This window comes from Cuculus canorus, chromosome W, assembly GCF_017976375.1.
Source record: "Cuculus canorus isolate bCucCan1 chromosome W, bCucCan1.pri, whole genome shotgun sequence".
In the NCBI taxonomy this organism is placed as follows: Eukaryota; Metazoa; Chordata; class Aves; order Cuculiformes; family Cuculidae; genus Cuculus; species Cuculus canorus.
The window spans coordinates 5,838,554-5,854,878 of record NC_071440.1 but is presented as its reverse complement, the minus strand read 5'-3'; the positions used below and the strand labels follow the sequence as shown (position 1 = coordinate 5,854,878).

At 45.9% G+C, this 16,325-nt stretch overlaps 1 protein-coding gene across 1 annotated transcript in view; it reads left to right on the top strand.

Annotated features, from left to right (window-relative positions):
• Positions 1-16,325, top strand: part of LOC128850250 (homer protein homolog 1-like) — a 94,020-nt gene that overhangs the window by 25,285 nt on the left and 52,410 nt on the right. Inside the window, exon 3 of the mRNA XM_054053247.1 lies at positions 12,355-12,447. Coding sequence (XP_053909222.1) covers positions 12,355-12,447 — 93 coding nt within the window. The remainder of the gene's footprint in view (positions 1-12,354; positions 12,448-16,325) is intronic.

Here is a 16,325-nt window from a genome sequence, read left to right as displayed (position 1 = left end):
AAAAACACGTTTCTACATTAAGCGTAGAATTTTCATCTTTGAAATATATAAGAAATATATAAGAACAGGCTGCCCAGGGAAGTGGTTGAGTCACCTTCCCTGTAGGTGTTTAAGGGACGGGTGGATGAGGTGCTGAGGGGCATGGTTTGGGGATTGTTAGGAATGGTTGGACTTGATGATCCAGTGGGTCCTTTCCAACCTAGTGATTCTATGAAGAAATCTAGATACTCAAATGCAATTAAAAAAATGTATAACACATATTTGAGTAAGGAATAATCACAGAATCCTAAGATCAGAGAATCATAGAATGGTTTGAGTTGGAAGGGACCTTAAAGATCATCCAGTTCCAACCCCTTGCCACGGGCAGGGACACCTTCCACTGGATCAGGTTGCTCAAGGCCCCATCCAACCTGGCCTTGAACACTTCCAGGGATGGGGTATCCACAACTTCTCTGGGCAACCTGGACCAGTGGCTCATCACCCTCACAGGAAAACATTTCTTCCTAATATCTCTTCTAAATCTCCTCTCTTTCAGCTTAAAACTGTTCCCCTCATCCTGTCCCTGTACCCTCTGATAAAGACATGCCCCCCCCCCCCATCTTTCCTGTAGGCCCCCTTTAAGTACTGGAAGGCTGCTATGAGGTATCCCCGGATTCTTCTGTTCTCTAGGCTGAACAAGCCCAACTCCCTCAGCCTGTCCTTGTATGGGAGGTGCTCCACCCCTCTGATCATCTGGCCTCCTCTGGACTCGTTCCAACAGATCCATGTCCTTCCTGTGCTGAGGACTCCAGAACAGAATGCAGGATTCCAGGTGAGGTCTCACAAGAGCAGAGTAGAGGGACAGAATCACCTCCCTCAACCTGCTGATCACGCTTCTTTTGATGCAGCCCAGGATATGGTTGGCCTTCTGGGCTGCAAGCATGCATTGCTGGCTCATGTCGAGCTTCTCATCCACCAGCACCCCAAAGTCCTTCTCCATAGAGCTGCTCTCAATCCATTCTCCATCCAGCCTGTAATTGTGCTTGGGATTGCCCCGACCCAGGTGCAGGACCTTGCACTTGGCCTTGTTGAACTTCATGAGGTTTACACACGCCCACCTCTTAAGCCTGTCAGGGTCTCTCTGGATGACATCTCTTAGCTCCAGCCCGTTGACCATGCCACACAGCTTGGTGTCATCAGCAATCTTGCACTTGAGGATGCCCTCAATCCCACTGTCCATGTCTGTGACAAAGATGTTAAACAACACTGGTCCCAATACCAACCCCTGAGGAAATCAAATTCCTTATCCCATCCATCAAATCCGTGTCTCTCTGATTCATAGACAAGGATGTTGTGTGGAGCAGTGTCAAATGCTTTGCACAGTCCAGGTAGATGATGTTGGTTACTCTTCCCTTATCTACCAATGTTCTAGCCCCACCATCAGGCATGATTTGCCCTTAGTGAAGCCATGCTGGCTGTCACAAATCATCTCCTTATTTTCTATGTGCCTTAGCACAGTTTCCAGTCAGTGAGGACTTCACCAGTGATGTACAAAAGCAGACAAGGGGGGCTGAGAGCGTTTGTTAGAGCTTGGCGTTGTTCGCCTTGAAGACCTTGGAAGCTGATAATGAAGGAGCCAGCTAGCAGCAGTTTACTGATAAGTAGGCATTGGAATGCAGAAAGCTGGCTGCATTTGGTTCAGGAGTTTGAAAACAGCCAGAGGAGACTGAGTCTCCGCAAAGTTCAAAAAGAAATATATTCATCCCGAGGAAGACTTCCTACTTCATCCCTAAGACCCCAGCCAATGACAATCAGGAGGCACTACGCAGGTGCAAGATTGGAGTGAACTTTTCAGATCTAATTATAATATAAAGCGGGGATAGGGTATGAATATGTAGTAGGCGCTTATACCTATGCATGTCTTTACACTATAAGTAGCTGCTTGTTAAGTTATACGGTGTGCAAGCTAGGAGGAGAACCCCCTTGCACCCCAGTGCTGGAAATAAACATACCTGCTTTATAACTCTTTTTGGGTTATAGAGTTTGATTCCGCAAAATACCAGACTGCCACAACTTCTCAAATATGATTGACAGTGGCTTTGCAACTTCATCCACCAGTTCCCTCAGGACCCATGGATGCATCTCACCAGGTCCCATGGACTTGCGCATGCACCTTCAGGTTTCTTAGATGGCCTTGAACCTGATCCTACAGTAGGTGGTTCTTTGATCTCCCAGTCCCTGCCCTTGCCTTCTGCGACTTAGGTGGTGTGGCAAAAAAGTCATTGAGTACCTCACCATTCTCCATATCCTGGGCAACCAGGTCTCCCATTTCCTTGTGGAGAGGGCTCACATTCTGCCTCCTCTTCCTTTTGTCACTGACATACCTATAGAAGCTTTTTGAGTTGTCCTTGGCCAGATTTAATTCTGTCTGGGCTTTAGCTTTCCTAACCTGACCCTTAGCTGCTCGGACAATTTCTCTGTATTCCTCCCAGACTTCCTGCCCTTGCTTCCACCCTCTGTAGGCTTCCTTTCTGAGTTTGAGTTTGTCCAGGAGTTCCTTGTTCCTCCATGCAGGTCTCCAGGGTTTTTTGACAGAATCATAACCATAGAACAGTTTGGGTTGGAAAGGACCTTAAAGATCATCTAGTTCCAACCCTCCTGCCATGGGCAGGGACATGTCCCACTAGATCAGGCTGCCCATCCAACCTGGCCTTGAACACCTCCAGGGATGGGGCAGCCACAACTTCCCTGGGCAACCTGTTCCAGTGCCTCACCACTCTCATGGTGAAGAAACTCCTCCTTATCTCTAGCCTAAGTCTGCCCGTCTCCAGTTCATACCATTGCCCCCCGTCTTATCACTACAAGCCTTTCTGAAAAAGTCCCTTCCCAGCTTTCTTGTAGGCCCCCTTCAGGTACTGGAAGGTCATTATAAGATCTCCTCAGAGCCTTCTCTTCTCCAGGCTAAACAAGCCCAACTCTCTCAGCCTGTCCTCATATGGGAGGTGCTCCAGCCCTCTGACCATCTTTGTAGCCCTCCTCTGGACCCCTTCCAACAGTTCCACATCCTTCTTATGTTGAGGATTCCAGAAATGGACACAATACTACAGATGAGGTCTCACAAGAGAGGAATACAGGAGCAGAATCACCTCCCTTGACCTGCTGGCCACGCTTCTTTTTATGCGGCTCAGGATAGGGTTGGCCTTCTGGGCTGTGAGCACACATTGCCGACTCATGTCAAGCTTCTCATCAACCAGCAACCCCAAGTCCTTCTTCACAGGACTTCTCTCAATTGCATCATCCCCCATCGTGTACTGAAACTGGGGATTGCCCCAACCCAGGTGTAGGACCTTGCACTTGGCCTTGTTGAACCTCATGAAGTGCTCAGAGGCCCACTTCTCCAGTCTGTCCAGGTCCCTCTGGATTACATCCCGTCCTTCTGGTGTGGCAACTGCACCACTCAGCTTGGTGTCATCCACAAACTTTCTGAGGGTGCACTTGATCTCACTGTCTATATCATTGATGAAGATATTAAACAGCACTGATCCCAGTATGGACCCCTGAGGGACACCACTTGTCATGGATCTCCATCTGGACTTCGAGCCATTGACCACTACTCTCTGAATACGACCATCCAACCAGTTTCTTATCCACCGAACTGTCCACCCATCAAATCCGTATCTCCAATTTAGAGAGAAGGATTTTGTGGGGTGCTGTGGATTGCCAGACCTCTTCCCGGTCCCGTTCTCAGTTGCCTTCTGGGTTTGTGCCCCACATTGGGTGCCACTTTGCTGGGATCGACGACCTGGCCTCTGTTTGTGTGCTGCTCTAACTCTGAGTTCTTCCCTTGAGTACTCTCTCTTGGAGTGCTCTCAAACTATTTTGTTCGGGTGTTCTAACAAACTCCTCTGCAGGGCCATGCTTTATACACCTGTATTGCCTCGTTAGCAATTACCCTGGTGACTGGCCACATCTCAGGATCTCACAGCTGCAGCAATTAAGACTAACTCAGCTGTCCACTAATTATCTCTTATCTAGCCTACAGTGGGAGACCATGTCAAAGGCTTTACACAAGTCCAGAGAGCTCACATCCTTTGCTTTTCCTGTGTCCACTGCTGTGGTTACGCCATCATAGAAAGCCACTAAGTTGGTCATACAGGACTTGCCCCTGGTGAAGCCATGCTTCACCTCCCTGCCCTCCATGTGTTTTGGCATGTCTTCTAGGAGGATCTGTTCCATGATCTTCCCAGGCACAGAGGTGAGGCTGACAGGTCGGTAGTTCCCAGGGTCGTCTTTTATACCCTTTTTAAAAATGGGCACAATGTTACCCTTCTTCCAGTCACCAGGGGCTTATCCTGATTGCCATGGCTTTTCAAATATCATGGAATGTGGCTTGGCAACCACATCAGCCAATTCCTTCAGGACTCTGGGATGCATCACATCACGTCCCATGGACTTATATATGTTCTGGTTACTCAGGTGGTCACGAACCTGATCATCCCCTACAGTGGGAGGGGCTTTACCCCCCTGGTCCCCATCTTGTTGTCCATTTACCTAGGAGGGGTGAGGAAAGCAGTTGTCAGTGAAGACTGAGGCAAAAAAGTTGTTGAGTACCTCAGCCTAATCCTTTTGTGTTGATACGAGGTCACCATTTTCAACCATCAGTGGGGGTATGTTCTCTTTAACCTTCCTCTTCTGATTGACATACCTATAGAAGCCTTTCTAGTTGGTCTTCACTTCCCTTGTCAAATTCAGCTCCATCTGCACCTTTTCCTTCCTGATCTCATCCCTACACAACCGGGCACCGTCCCTAGACACTTCCCAGTTTACCTGTCCCTGTGTGCACTGCCTGTGCAGCTCCCTCTTGTTCTTGAGTTTGACCAGCAGGTCTCAACTCAGCCACGCTGGTCTCCCTTCCCTGCCCAGGCTTCCTCCAATCCAAATGTCACTGAAGAGTCCACTTGTACTAGTGACCATCACGTCCAGTACTGCATCCCCTTGGGTAGGGGTCTCTATCAGCTGGACTAAGAAATTATCTTTGATGCACTCCAGGAGTCTCCTGAATTGCCTACAGCTTACCGTGCTACTTTTCCAGCATATGTCAGTGTGGTTGAAGTCCCCGAGTAGGATGAGAGAGAAGGAAGAAGGCTTCATCGGTAGGCTCTCCTTTATCAGGTGGCCTCTAGTTTATGCCAACCACAAGGTTCCTTTTGCTGCCTTGGTCTTTTATTCTGACCCACAAGCTTTCAACCTGTTTGTGGCTACTCTTCAGTGACAGCTCTTCACACTCGGATCTCCATTTCCTGATATAGAGGGCAATGCCACCACCCCTCCTTCCTGGCCTGTCCCTCTGAACAGCCTGTAGCCATCGATAGCCACACTCCAGTTATGGTATTCATCCCACCATGTTTCTGTGATGGCAACCACATCATAGCTTTCTAGTAGCATGGTAGCTTTCAGCTCCTCCTGCTTGTTACCCAAGCTGTGTGCGTTTGTGTAAGGGCACTTCAGCTGGGCTGCCGGTTGCATCACCTTCTTAGTGGACCCTTTGTTACCTATAAGGTGTTTTGGAGAAATTTCCTCCCTGACACCTGCTACCTCACGAGCCTCCCACTCATCTCCACAGGACTTCAGCCATGTCACGACTTCCCCAGCATGCCCCTGCACAGCAGTTGGAGAACCAATACCAGCACCCCATCCCTCCAACCATTGTGTGTCCTCCCACTCCTCATCACAGTGTCATCCCTCTGCTTGTCATAGGCAAGCCTGATATTATCCCCCTTCCCCTTCACATCTAGTTTAAAGCCCTGTCTATGAGCCTTGCAAGCTCCTGAGCAAAGACCCTCCTCCCTTTTTGAGAAAGGTGACTCCCATCTGATACTTGTAGTTCTGGTGCCATGTAGGCCATCCCATTGTCAAAAAACCCCAAAGTTGTTGCGATGACACCAGCCGTGGAGCCATGTATTAATAGACTGGACCCATCTGAGCCTTACAATGTCACTACTCGTAACTGGAAGGAGGGAAGAATTCCCTCACTTGCTGTCCCAAGGCCCTAAAATCTCTTTTAATCTTCCTTAGGCTTCATTCTGTGGCTTCATCCCTTCCCATATGGAGCAGCAGTAACGGGTAGTAGTCTGTAGGCCTCACCAGGTTGGGAAGTTTCCTGGCAATATACCTTACCCCGGCACCTGGGAGGCAGCAGACTTCTCTGTGAGTAGTGTCTGCTCGACATATTGGACCCTCTGTCCCCCTCGGTAGAGAGTCTCCTACAACTATGACTCTCCTATCTGTCCTCATGGCAGTTGTGGTAATACGGTGTGTGTTCCATTGCAGTCTCAGCCCTTGCTCTGATGTAGGTGCATCATCCCCCACTTTTTCCTTCAGTCCATCCTCCACATCAGGAGCCTCAGATCTGTTGTGGTGTGGGCAAGGAGGGGGTTGGTTTTCTGCCCCATCAGTGGACTTGCTTCCACTCACTACTTCCTTTTGAGCCCTTGCCTACAACCTGATGGGGGGAAGATACCGGATGCCTTTGATCCTGTGCTTTTTCCTGTGGCTGATTCTGCTCCTGTATCCTGGAGCTCAGGGTGTGGTTCCATCAGTCTATCTCTAGCTCACACTCCCTGATGCTCCTTAGCCTCTCTACTTCCTCTTTCAGCTCTGCTACCAGACTGAGGAGGTAGTCCACCTGCTCACAACTTATGCTGCCCTCTGTTTCCAGTGCGAGCTGGTGGCACTCCCTGCAGCCTGAGACCTGGATGGCTGCGTGGTTTCCTGGGAGCTCAGCCTGGACTGACGAGTCCCTTCTGGCAGGCCCAGAGGATGCAGCCACTCACCAGGTGGACACCATGGCTGGGCTCCCTTTCACCGACGGAGCTTACCTCTTGAGCACAGAGACTGCGCCCTTCCAGTGTGCCCTGCCTTTGTGAACTGATCTCGCAAACTGTTCAAGCCTGCCCCAATGATGAGGCCTGCTCCTGTTTGTGGTGCTCCGGGTCGCAGTGCTCCCCGGAGGCCATTTAAATCTCCATGGCTGCTTCTGGGACTGCTTCGCCCTTGCATCAGCCATGACACAGGAGCCTGACTTCCTCTTTGTTGGGATGCATCGGTCCCAAGTTTGGAGGAGGTGACCCTCGAATATTGACCAGCTTTCTTGCCCCCCCCCCCCTTCCCGCTCTCCAGGGCTTTATCCCACAGTATCCTACCAAGTGGATCCCTGAAGAGGTCATAGTCTGCTCTTCTGAAGTCCAGGGAAATGAACTTGCCATGTGCCCTCCTCACTGCCTGAAGGATCTCAAACTCCACCATTTCATGGTCACTGCAGCCAAGGCTACCCTTGAGTTTCACATTCCCCATCAGCCCTTCCTTGTTGGTGAGAACAAGGTCCAGCATGGCACCTCTCCTCGTTGGTTCTTCTGTCACTTGGAGAAGGACTTTATCTTCGACGCGCTCCAGGAACCTCCTGGTTTTCTTGTGCTGTGCTGTGTTGTCCCTCCAAGATATATTGGGGTGGTTTAAGTCCCCCATGAGGACCAGGGCTGTGCCTATCTGTCCATAGAAGGACTCATCTGCTCACGTTATCTGGTCCAGTGGCCTGTAGCAGATCCCCACTACAAAGTCACCTGTCCCTGCCCTCCCTTTAATCCTGACCCATAAGCTCCTCATCCATTCCCAGGTGGATCTCCATGCATTCCAGCTGGTCACTGACATAGAGGGCAACATACCCTTCTCATCTCCCCTGCCTGTCCTTCCTAAAGAGCCTGTATCCCTCCATCCCAGCGCTCCAACCATAGGATCCATCCTACCATGTCTCTGTGATACCAATTAGATCATAGCTTTGCAGGCACGTACGTGTCTCCAACTCCTCTTGTTTATTTCCCATGCTACATGGTTTGCATAGAGGCACTTGAGTTGGTCCCCCATGAAGCTGTCTGAACTGGCAGGAGATCCTTTGTGGTGCTCTTCAGGTGCTCTCCTGATGACCTGTGTTCTTTCTCCAGGCTCTGGGCATCTGTTGCTGGCACTGGCATCAAACTGGGATGGGTTGAGGTTCCCCTCACCCAGCAACTTTAGTTTAAAGCCCTCTTCACCAGGTTGACAAGCCAATGACCAAGGATGCTCTTCCCCTTCTCTTTCTACCCCATCAGCCCCCAGTAGATAAGGTTCCTCAAATCGAGTCCCATAGTCTATGTAGCCAAAACTCTGGCTACGGCACCAGTCCTGCAGCCATTTGTTGATTTGCCAAACTCAACTGGCCCTTTCAAATCCCATCTCCTTGACCAGGAGGATTGATATAAAAGCTGCCTGCTCTCCAGAGTCCCTTACCGCTGCTCCCAGAACTCTGTAATCCCACTTGACACCCCTCAGACTGCTCCTGGCTCTATCACTGGAGCAGACGTGAAACAACAGCAGCAGATAGCGCTGTTGCAGATAGCAGTCTGTGGGCTGCACGAAGTTTGGCAGCCTCCTGGTGATATCCCTGATACAAGCCTCTGGTGAGCAGCATAGCTCTCTAGAGAGTGCATCAGGTTGGCAAATGGGTGCCTTCATCCTGGAACTTCATCTCATGGGAGAGTTTCCCACTTCTGTCACTTTTTGCCTTTTCTTAGTTGCGCTGGTTATTTATTATCCCCAGGGCAGACAGGGCTGCCTTATCCGTCTCCAGCATCTCTCTAGATGTGATGGGCATTTCCTCTTCAGTCAGCAGAGCACTGAAGCGGTTCTGCAGGGGCACCTCAGGCTTTGGGGGAAGACTCTTCCTCCTGCTAGTCCTTGCCCTTAAAAACTTCCATTCTTCTTCTTTGTTGTCCCCCCTCCCTTCTGTGTGTGCCAGTGGGGGAGTTTTTATCTGTTTGGCCATAGGCTGTAGGTCCACTGCAGTTTGTGCTTTAAACATTAGTGGTCCTAATACAGATCCCTGAGGGACACCACTTGTCAGGGATCTCCATCTGAACACTGAGCCGTTGACCACTACTCTCTGAATGAGGCCATCCAACCAATTCCTTATCCACCAAACAGTCCACCCATCAAATTCATATCTCCAATTCAGAGAGAAAGATGTTGTGGGAGACCATGTCAAAGGCTTTACATAAGTCCAGATAGATGACATCCATTGCTTTTCCCGTGTCCACTGCTGTGATTACCCTATCATAGAAAGCAAAGGTGCAACTTTCTTTAACCTTCCTTTTCTGGCCGATGTACCTGTAGAAACCCTTCTTGTTAGTCTTCACTTTCCTTGCCAAGTTGCACCTTGGCCTTCCCGACCCCATCCCTACACTTCCCAGGTTCCCTGTCCCTGCTTGCACTGCCTGTGCAGTTGCCTCTTGCTCTTCGGTTTAACCATCAGGTCACGCTGGTCTCTTTCCTTCCCTGCCTGATTTCCTACATGTGGGGACTGAGCGGTCTTGAGCTTTATGGAAAGCATCCTTAAATATTTGCCAGCTCTGTTCTGCTCCCTCATCCCCAAAGATCGTGTCCCAGGAGGTCCTACTGTATCACTCCTTGAAGAGCTGCAAGTCAGCTTTCCTGAAATTTAGGATTCTGACCACACTCCTCACCTGTCCCATATCCCTCAGGACCTTGAACTCCACTGGTGCATGATCACTGCAGTCCAGGCTGCCTCCGATCCTGACGTCACTGATGAGCTCACTTGCATTGGTGACCATCAGGTCCAGTATTGCATCCCCTCAGGTGGGGGTCTCTATTACCTGGGTTACGAAGTTATCTTCGATGCACTCTAGGAGTCTCCTGGATTGCCTACAATTTGCTGTGCTACTTTTCCAGCATATGTCAGGTTGGTTGAAGTCCCCCAGTAGGATGAGAGCCTGCAAGAGTGAAGCCTCCTGTAGCTGGAGGAAGAAGGCTTCATCAGTAGGCTCTCCTTGATCGGGTGGCCTGTAGTAAACACTGACCACAAGGTTCCCTTTGTTGTCTCAGTCTCTGATTCTTACCCACAGGCTTTCAAGCTGCTCATGGCTGTTCTTCAGAGACAGCTCTTCACACTCTATCCATTTCTTGATAAAGAAGGCAACTCTTCTTACTTCTCCAAGGCTTTTGACATGGTTCCTCACAGCCGCCTCCTAGAGAAACTGACACGCTATGGCCTAGACAAGTGGTCTGTACGGCAGATGAGGAACTGACTGACAGGCCATCCCCGGAGGGTGGTGGTACATAGTTCTTTCTCAAACTGGCAACCAGTCACAAGTGGGGTCCCCCAGGGATTGATATTGGGCTCGACGATATTTAATATCTTCATAAGTGACCTGGATGTTGGGATCAAGAGCACCCTGATGAAGTTTGCAGATGACACCAAGTTGAGTGGGGAAGTTGACGCTCCAGAGGGAAGAGCTACCCTCCAGGAAGACCTGGACAGGCTGGAAGACTGGTCTAGCAGGAACCTTATGAAGTTCAATGGAGATAAGTGCAAAGTCTTGCACCTGGGAATACATAATCCTGGAGTGCAACTCAGACTGGGTTCCACCTGCTTGAAGAGCAGCTCTGTGGAGAAAGGCCTGGGGGCCTTGGTGGACAACAGGCTCACCATGAGTGAATAGTGTGCTGCAGAAGCAAAGAAAGCCAACAGGATGCTGGGGTGCATCAAGAAGGGTATCACCAGCAGAGATAAAGAAGTCATTATACCACTCTACTCAGCACTTGTCAGGCTACACCTGGAGTACTGTGTCCAGTTTTGGTCCCTGCTATACAAAAAAGATGTGGACAGGCTGGAAAGGGTCCAGTAAAGGGTCACTAAGATGATCAGAGGACTAGGAAACCTACCATATGAAGTAAGACTGAGAGAACTGTGTTTGTTCAGCCTTGAGAGGAGAAGGCTTAGAGGAGACTGTATTGCCATGTACCAGTACATAAAGGGTGTTTGCCAAGAGGATGGAGACTCCCTTTTTACAAGGAGTCACATGGAAAAGACAAGGGGGGATGGATATCAGTTGCTCCTGGGGAGATTCCAATTGGATTCCATAAGAAAATTTTTCACCATGAGAACAGTTAAACACTGGAATAATCTCCCCAGGGAAGTGGTGGATTCCTCTACACTACTTCTAAGGCTCAGCTTGACAGGGTGCTGGGCCATCTCATTTAAACTATAGATCACCTAAAAAGATTGGACCAGATGATACTTGAGGTCCCTTCCAACCTGGCATTGTATGACTATGATTCCATCCTCCTTCCTAGACTATTCTTTGCAGATGACACTAAGCTGGGTGGAAGTGTGGATCTGCTGGAGGGTAGGGAGGCTCTGCAAAGGGGTCTTAACAGGCTGGACTGCTGGGCCTAGGCCAATGGCATGAGTTTCAACAAGGCCAAATGCCGGGTCCTGCACTTGGGGCACAACAACCCTATGCAGTGCTACAGACTGGAGGAAGAGTGGCTGGAGAGCTGTACAGAGGAGAAGGACCTGGGGGTAATGGTTGACAGCCGACTGAACATGAGCCAGCAGTGTGCCCAGGTGGCCAAGAAGGCCAATGGCATCTTGGCTTGTATCAGAAACGGTGTGACCAGCAGGTCCAGGGAGGTTATTCTCCCTCTGTACTCGGCACTGGTGAGACCGCACCTTGAGTACTGTGTTCTCTTCTGGGCCCCTCACCACAAGAAGGATGTTGAGGCTCTGGAGCGTGTCCAGAGATGAGCAACGAAGCTGGTGAGGGGACTGGAGAACAAGTCTTACGAGGAGCGGCTGAGAGAGCTGGGGTTGTTTAGCCTGGAGAAGAGGAGGCTGAGGGGAGACCTGAAAGGAGGTTGTGGAAAGGAGGGAGCTGGTCTCTTCTCCCAAGTGACAGGGGACAGGACAAGGGGGGAATGGCCTGAAGCTGCGCCAGGGGAGGTTCAGGCTGGATATCAGAAAAAAATTCTTCACGGAAAGAGTCATCGGGCACTGGAACAGGCTGCCCAGGGAGGTGGTCGAGTCGCCTTCCCTGGAGGTGTTTAAGGAACAGGTGGATAAAGTGCTTAGGGACATGGTTTAAGTGAGTGTTGAACTCGATGATCCAGTGGGTCCTTTCCAACCTGGTGATTCTATGATTCTATTAATTGTCAGGAAGACAGTAAAACCTGAACCTGAAAGTAGCTGTACAAGGCAGCTTATCACTATTATTAGCCATATATGAGGTAGGTTTTTTAACACTATTAAACTTTTTTGCATCATATTTTTCCTGTTATGTAAACAGAATACATAATATCTGAAAGGTATGTCACTGTGTAACTGTCTTAAATTAGTATCTAATAAGGAGAAAAATTTAAAAATTCTACTGTCATTATAGAAATTCTACTTTCTATAATGTTAGGTGCAACATTCTGTTCTGCATTTAATATTAGTACTTCATGCCTACTGTTTTCCTTTTTTTGTTTAAACATATATACCTTCAGTTTGCAGAAAAATTTCAGGAATTTAAAGAAGCTGCACGGCTAGCAAAGGAAAAATCTCAAGAAAGGATGGAGCTAACAAGTACGCCCTCTCAAGTGAGTCTTACTGCCTGATTCAAGCCTAGTACTTCATAGTCTGTGCTACTTGCCGTATCTTATACACACAATGTATTAAAAATAAATAGGGTACTTCACAGTTTCCGTGTATCCTTTCAGCAGTCAGCTAAAAGTGTCAAGAAGTCTAAGAATGCATTTGATATACATTGCAGAAGCGTCAAAGGCACTTGCTTTAATATAAAAATGGTCTTTTGTTTATTCCTACTCCTTTCTTTGAGCTTTCCCCAGAAAATAAGAGTAAAGATGATGAGTGGTTAGTTAGGTAAGTAAATCTATAGTAAAGACCTTTTGTGTTTTTTCTTTTATATCTATGAAACTTCAGGTGATGCACTGTAAAGGACTTTATATAAGAATCATTACAACGAAAACTAAAGTTAAGCAAGCAAACTATTATTAATTATTTCTTCCTGTTGTAGTATTCACTTCTGAAATGTGTTGAAGGAAGATGACAGATTCACATGTGGGTTCTGGAGTTTTATTGCAGTTTGCCATGTTGTAAAAGAAGAGTTTATAAAAGACATCTCATAACATGAACTGGGTTAATACAAGCCTAACAGAAGGATAAATTAATATAGTCATATTTACATTAGTCATGCCTAAAATGAATTTACTTTAAAATGGATACTTTCAATTTGCTTTGAAAAGAGAAAGTGCATTAAGCTTTTATGCCTCCCCCTCCAGTGTTTCTGTCTCTGTGTGTATCTATCTGTTTTATTTGAAGCAATAGTAAAGACAAAACTCCTTCTCTTGGAGGATGAAACAGCTTTAAAACTACAGCAGAGGGTTTTGAGTTCAGTCAGATTAATGCAGCTGAGGTTTTGTTTTTTTTTTTTTTCCTGGGGAGTGCATCTTCATTCTTTGAATCAGTACATCTCTTGAGTGCCTTGCACTGCAATATTCTCCTGATCTTTGATGGAACAAGGATGGCAGTCAGCTTGCAACATGTTATATGAATAGGTTTATCGCCACCAGAAAGCTGCATCCAGCGTCCTTCCAAGAGAAGTCAGTGGAAAGCACAAGAATACACAGTGAACTAACTTCATGTTGTTTTCCCAGTAGGCATTTTGCCCAAGCGCAATGTTGGCTTTTTCTATTAAAGGGAAACCTTTTCTATTAAAGGAGAAATATAAGGCAGTCTTCTTTATTAGTTTTCTTGACTGTCTCTAAACTTCTGATAATTTCCATTAATAAATACACAGATGATGGAAGTAGATATTTCAGTTTTATAACCTAATATACACTTGGACTTTAGAAATGCTGAAGTGCTTCAGTCAGACCTCTAGTTACTCAATATTATAGGCAAAACGATTACTCGGCTTCTCTTTAGACATGATGATTAGTAGTCTGCACTCAGAAGTTAAATCTGACACTGTTGAATGGAGTGACTTATTCGATTTGGACATAAATTTGAATTCCTCATTCAGAGACAAGATGCTTTTGTCCAGCAGTTGTCCATAGTTAAAGCTTTCTCTTAATCTATATGAGCTATTAATATTGTTAATTTTCCAGTACAGATTTCCCTTTATACTTGGAGTCTAACATTTTATACTGCAGGCATCTATAGAAATGGAACCTTCAGCGATTCTATAATGCATATTGAGAGCTGTGATTTATTTAATGCATATCTAGGAATAATTCCATATCCAGGCCTTACTTTTAATCTCTTGGCTTTTAGCTGTGTTGATAAGTTATATTATTCCAAAAGATGCAGTTAGTACAAGTGCTAACACAGCAGCATAACAGCCTTCATATACTTAGTACTTCTCATTAGTTCCCCAGAAAGAAGGGAATTTGAAGCAGATGAGAAGCAATGACTTCACGGCAGACTGCAGTGCTTCTGTAGTGCTGGGGCTTATTTGAACAGATTTATGACTGGGGGAAGACAGATGCTTGGTAGTAGAGAGGGAAGGTGGGACCCTAGAGACATTTGAAGGAACACTTGCTGTCATTTTGATTATCTGCCAAAAAGTGACTGCAAGGCATGTAATTCCAATGTTGCCTTTCTCAATCATTTTACATTTCCTTTTTTTTCCTTTTGCATAGTGAACCTTTGCAGAGAGGGAGATTAAGGGGAAGGAGAGATATTTTCAGTGACCAGTCAAGACTTTGTAGGAACCTGGCTTTTTTAGGAAGTTTTGACAGGAAAGGCATTGGGTGGAAGTGTGTGAGTAGTGAGCTACTAACAGTAGCTCAATTAGCTACAAATGTCAATCCCTCTGCTTGGACTTGCAGATATCATTCTGCATTAAATTAATATTAGGTAGGAAGATACTGTATATCAAAACTGGAAAATATACATGTAAAACTTACATAAAGCGTGTTATGTTTCTCTTGGTACTGCTTTAAAAAAGTGCCCTTATTATTTACCAGTTAATTAAATTACCAGATATGGTACATTGTCCACCCTCTCTGCTACACAATTCTAGAAGATAAAAAGAAAAAGTACATGCTCTTTTTTCTGCACTAAATATGTCCCTACAGATTGACTCTTTATTACAATACCTCCACAACTAGTGTAACAAAACTCTGCCCAAGATATTTGCTGTTCAGCATTATTTGATGTAACCCTGCAAATATTACTGGTATGTGTGAGTTTCAGTTCTGAATGTCCTGCAAAAACTTGTGAAACTAAGGAGATATAGAAAATAAGAGATAACAACAGAAATATCTCATAAATAGAATAGGTATTTATAGTTTGAGTACTTCATAATGGTTTTTATCATCTGTTGGCTTTTTCGTTGTAGGAGCACACAATTTACTTGTGAACCTTGTGGAAAAAGTGACATTGTGGGTTATTGTGTGAATTTCTGTACTGGAAAAATGTTTCAGACATTATGGTATCTGAATCAGTAGTGGGCAACCTTATGCCATTGCCAGTCAGTACTGAACAGAGCTCTATGAGGAACAGCAATGCCAGGGAAGTGTATGGAATACTTAATGTGAAAGCAATATAATACTTATTAAAAAAAAAGCTGGAATTGGTTTGGTTTGTTCAATCACCTATTCCTCCTTTTCTTCTATTCCATATTTAGTCACCACTAAAAGGTGGCTTGATCTGCACAATGAAGTCTACTTGTTTTACTTCTTTTGTGAGTACATGCATTCTGTTTATAAGATTTTGAAATTTAAGACATCTTTAGATGAATTCCCCTCTAATATGCTTATTTTGTATATTGTCGGCGACTGTCATTTTTATACTGCTTGGCATCACCAGTCCTTCACGTTGCAGATCTCTGAAAAACTCTTAAATAGTAGACTCTCACATTGTCACATTGAAAAATATTAATCCTCAGTCCATGTGTAAGTTCAGTGACTTAAAGTTCAATATCTTCAAAACCCTGTATGTGATGTAATAATGGTTTTATACCACAGGAGAGCCATTAATCCTTTCTTCTCAAATGTATGAAATATCTATTTGTAGCTGTTGTGGGAAATATCAGGCCTTAAAACGCATCATTGGTTTGGAGGAAAAAGTGCTTCATGAATTTGCAGGAAGTGAATCTATAATAATATAGTATATATCTATAATAATAGATGAAATAAATCATGTGCCTGATTATCTTGACAACTCTGCTCTCCTTTGACACTTAATTTAAATTCAGTTTCAGTTCAGTAAAATTGTTCTGTAAAAATGAGCATTTAATTTTGACTTCTCAAATATTAACAATTAAGATAATAATTTTGAGTATAAAATAAGAGGATTCTTCCTGAACATAGGTAACAATTTACACTCATAAAATAACTTACATTTATATTATAAATAAAAGTTTATATTTGTGTAATAAATCAGTGTAAGTTAATTACTATCTACTTTTTAATCAGTAGGAATTTAATAAGAAGCTGCAGAATGGAGACAC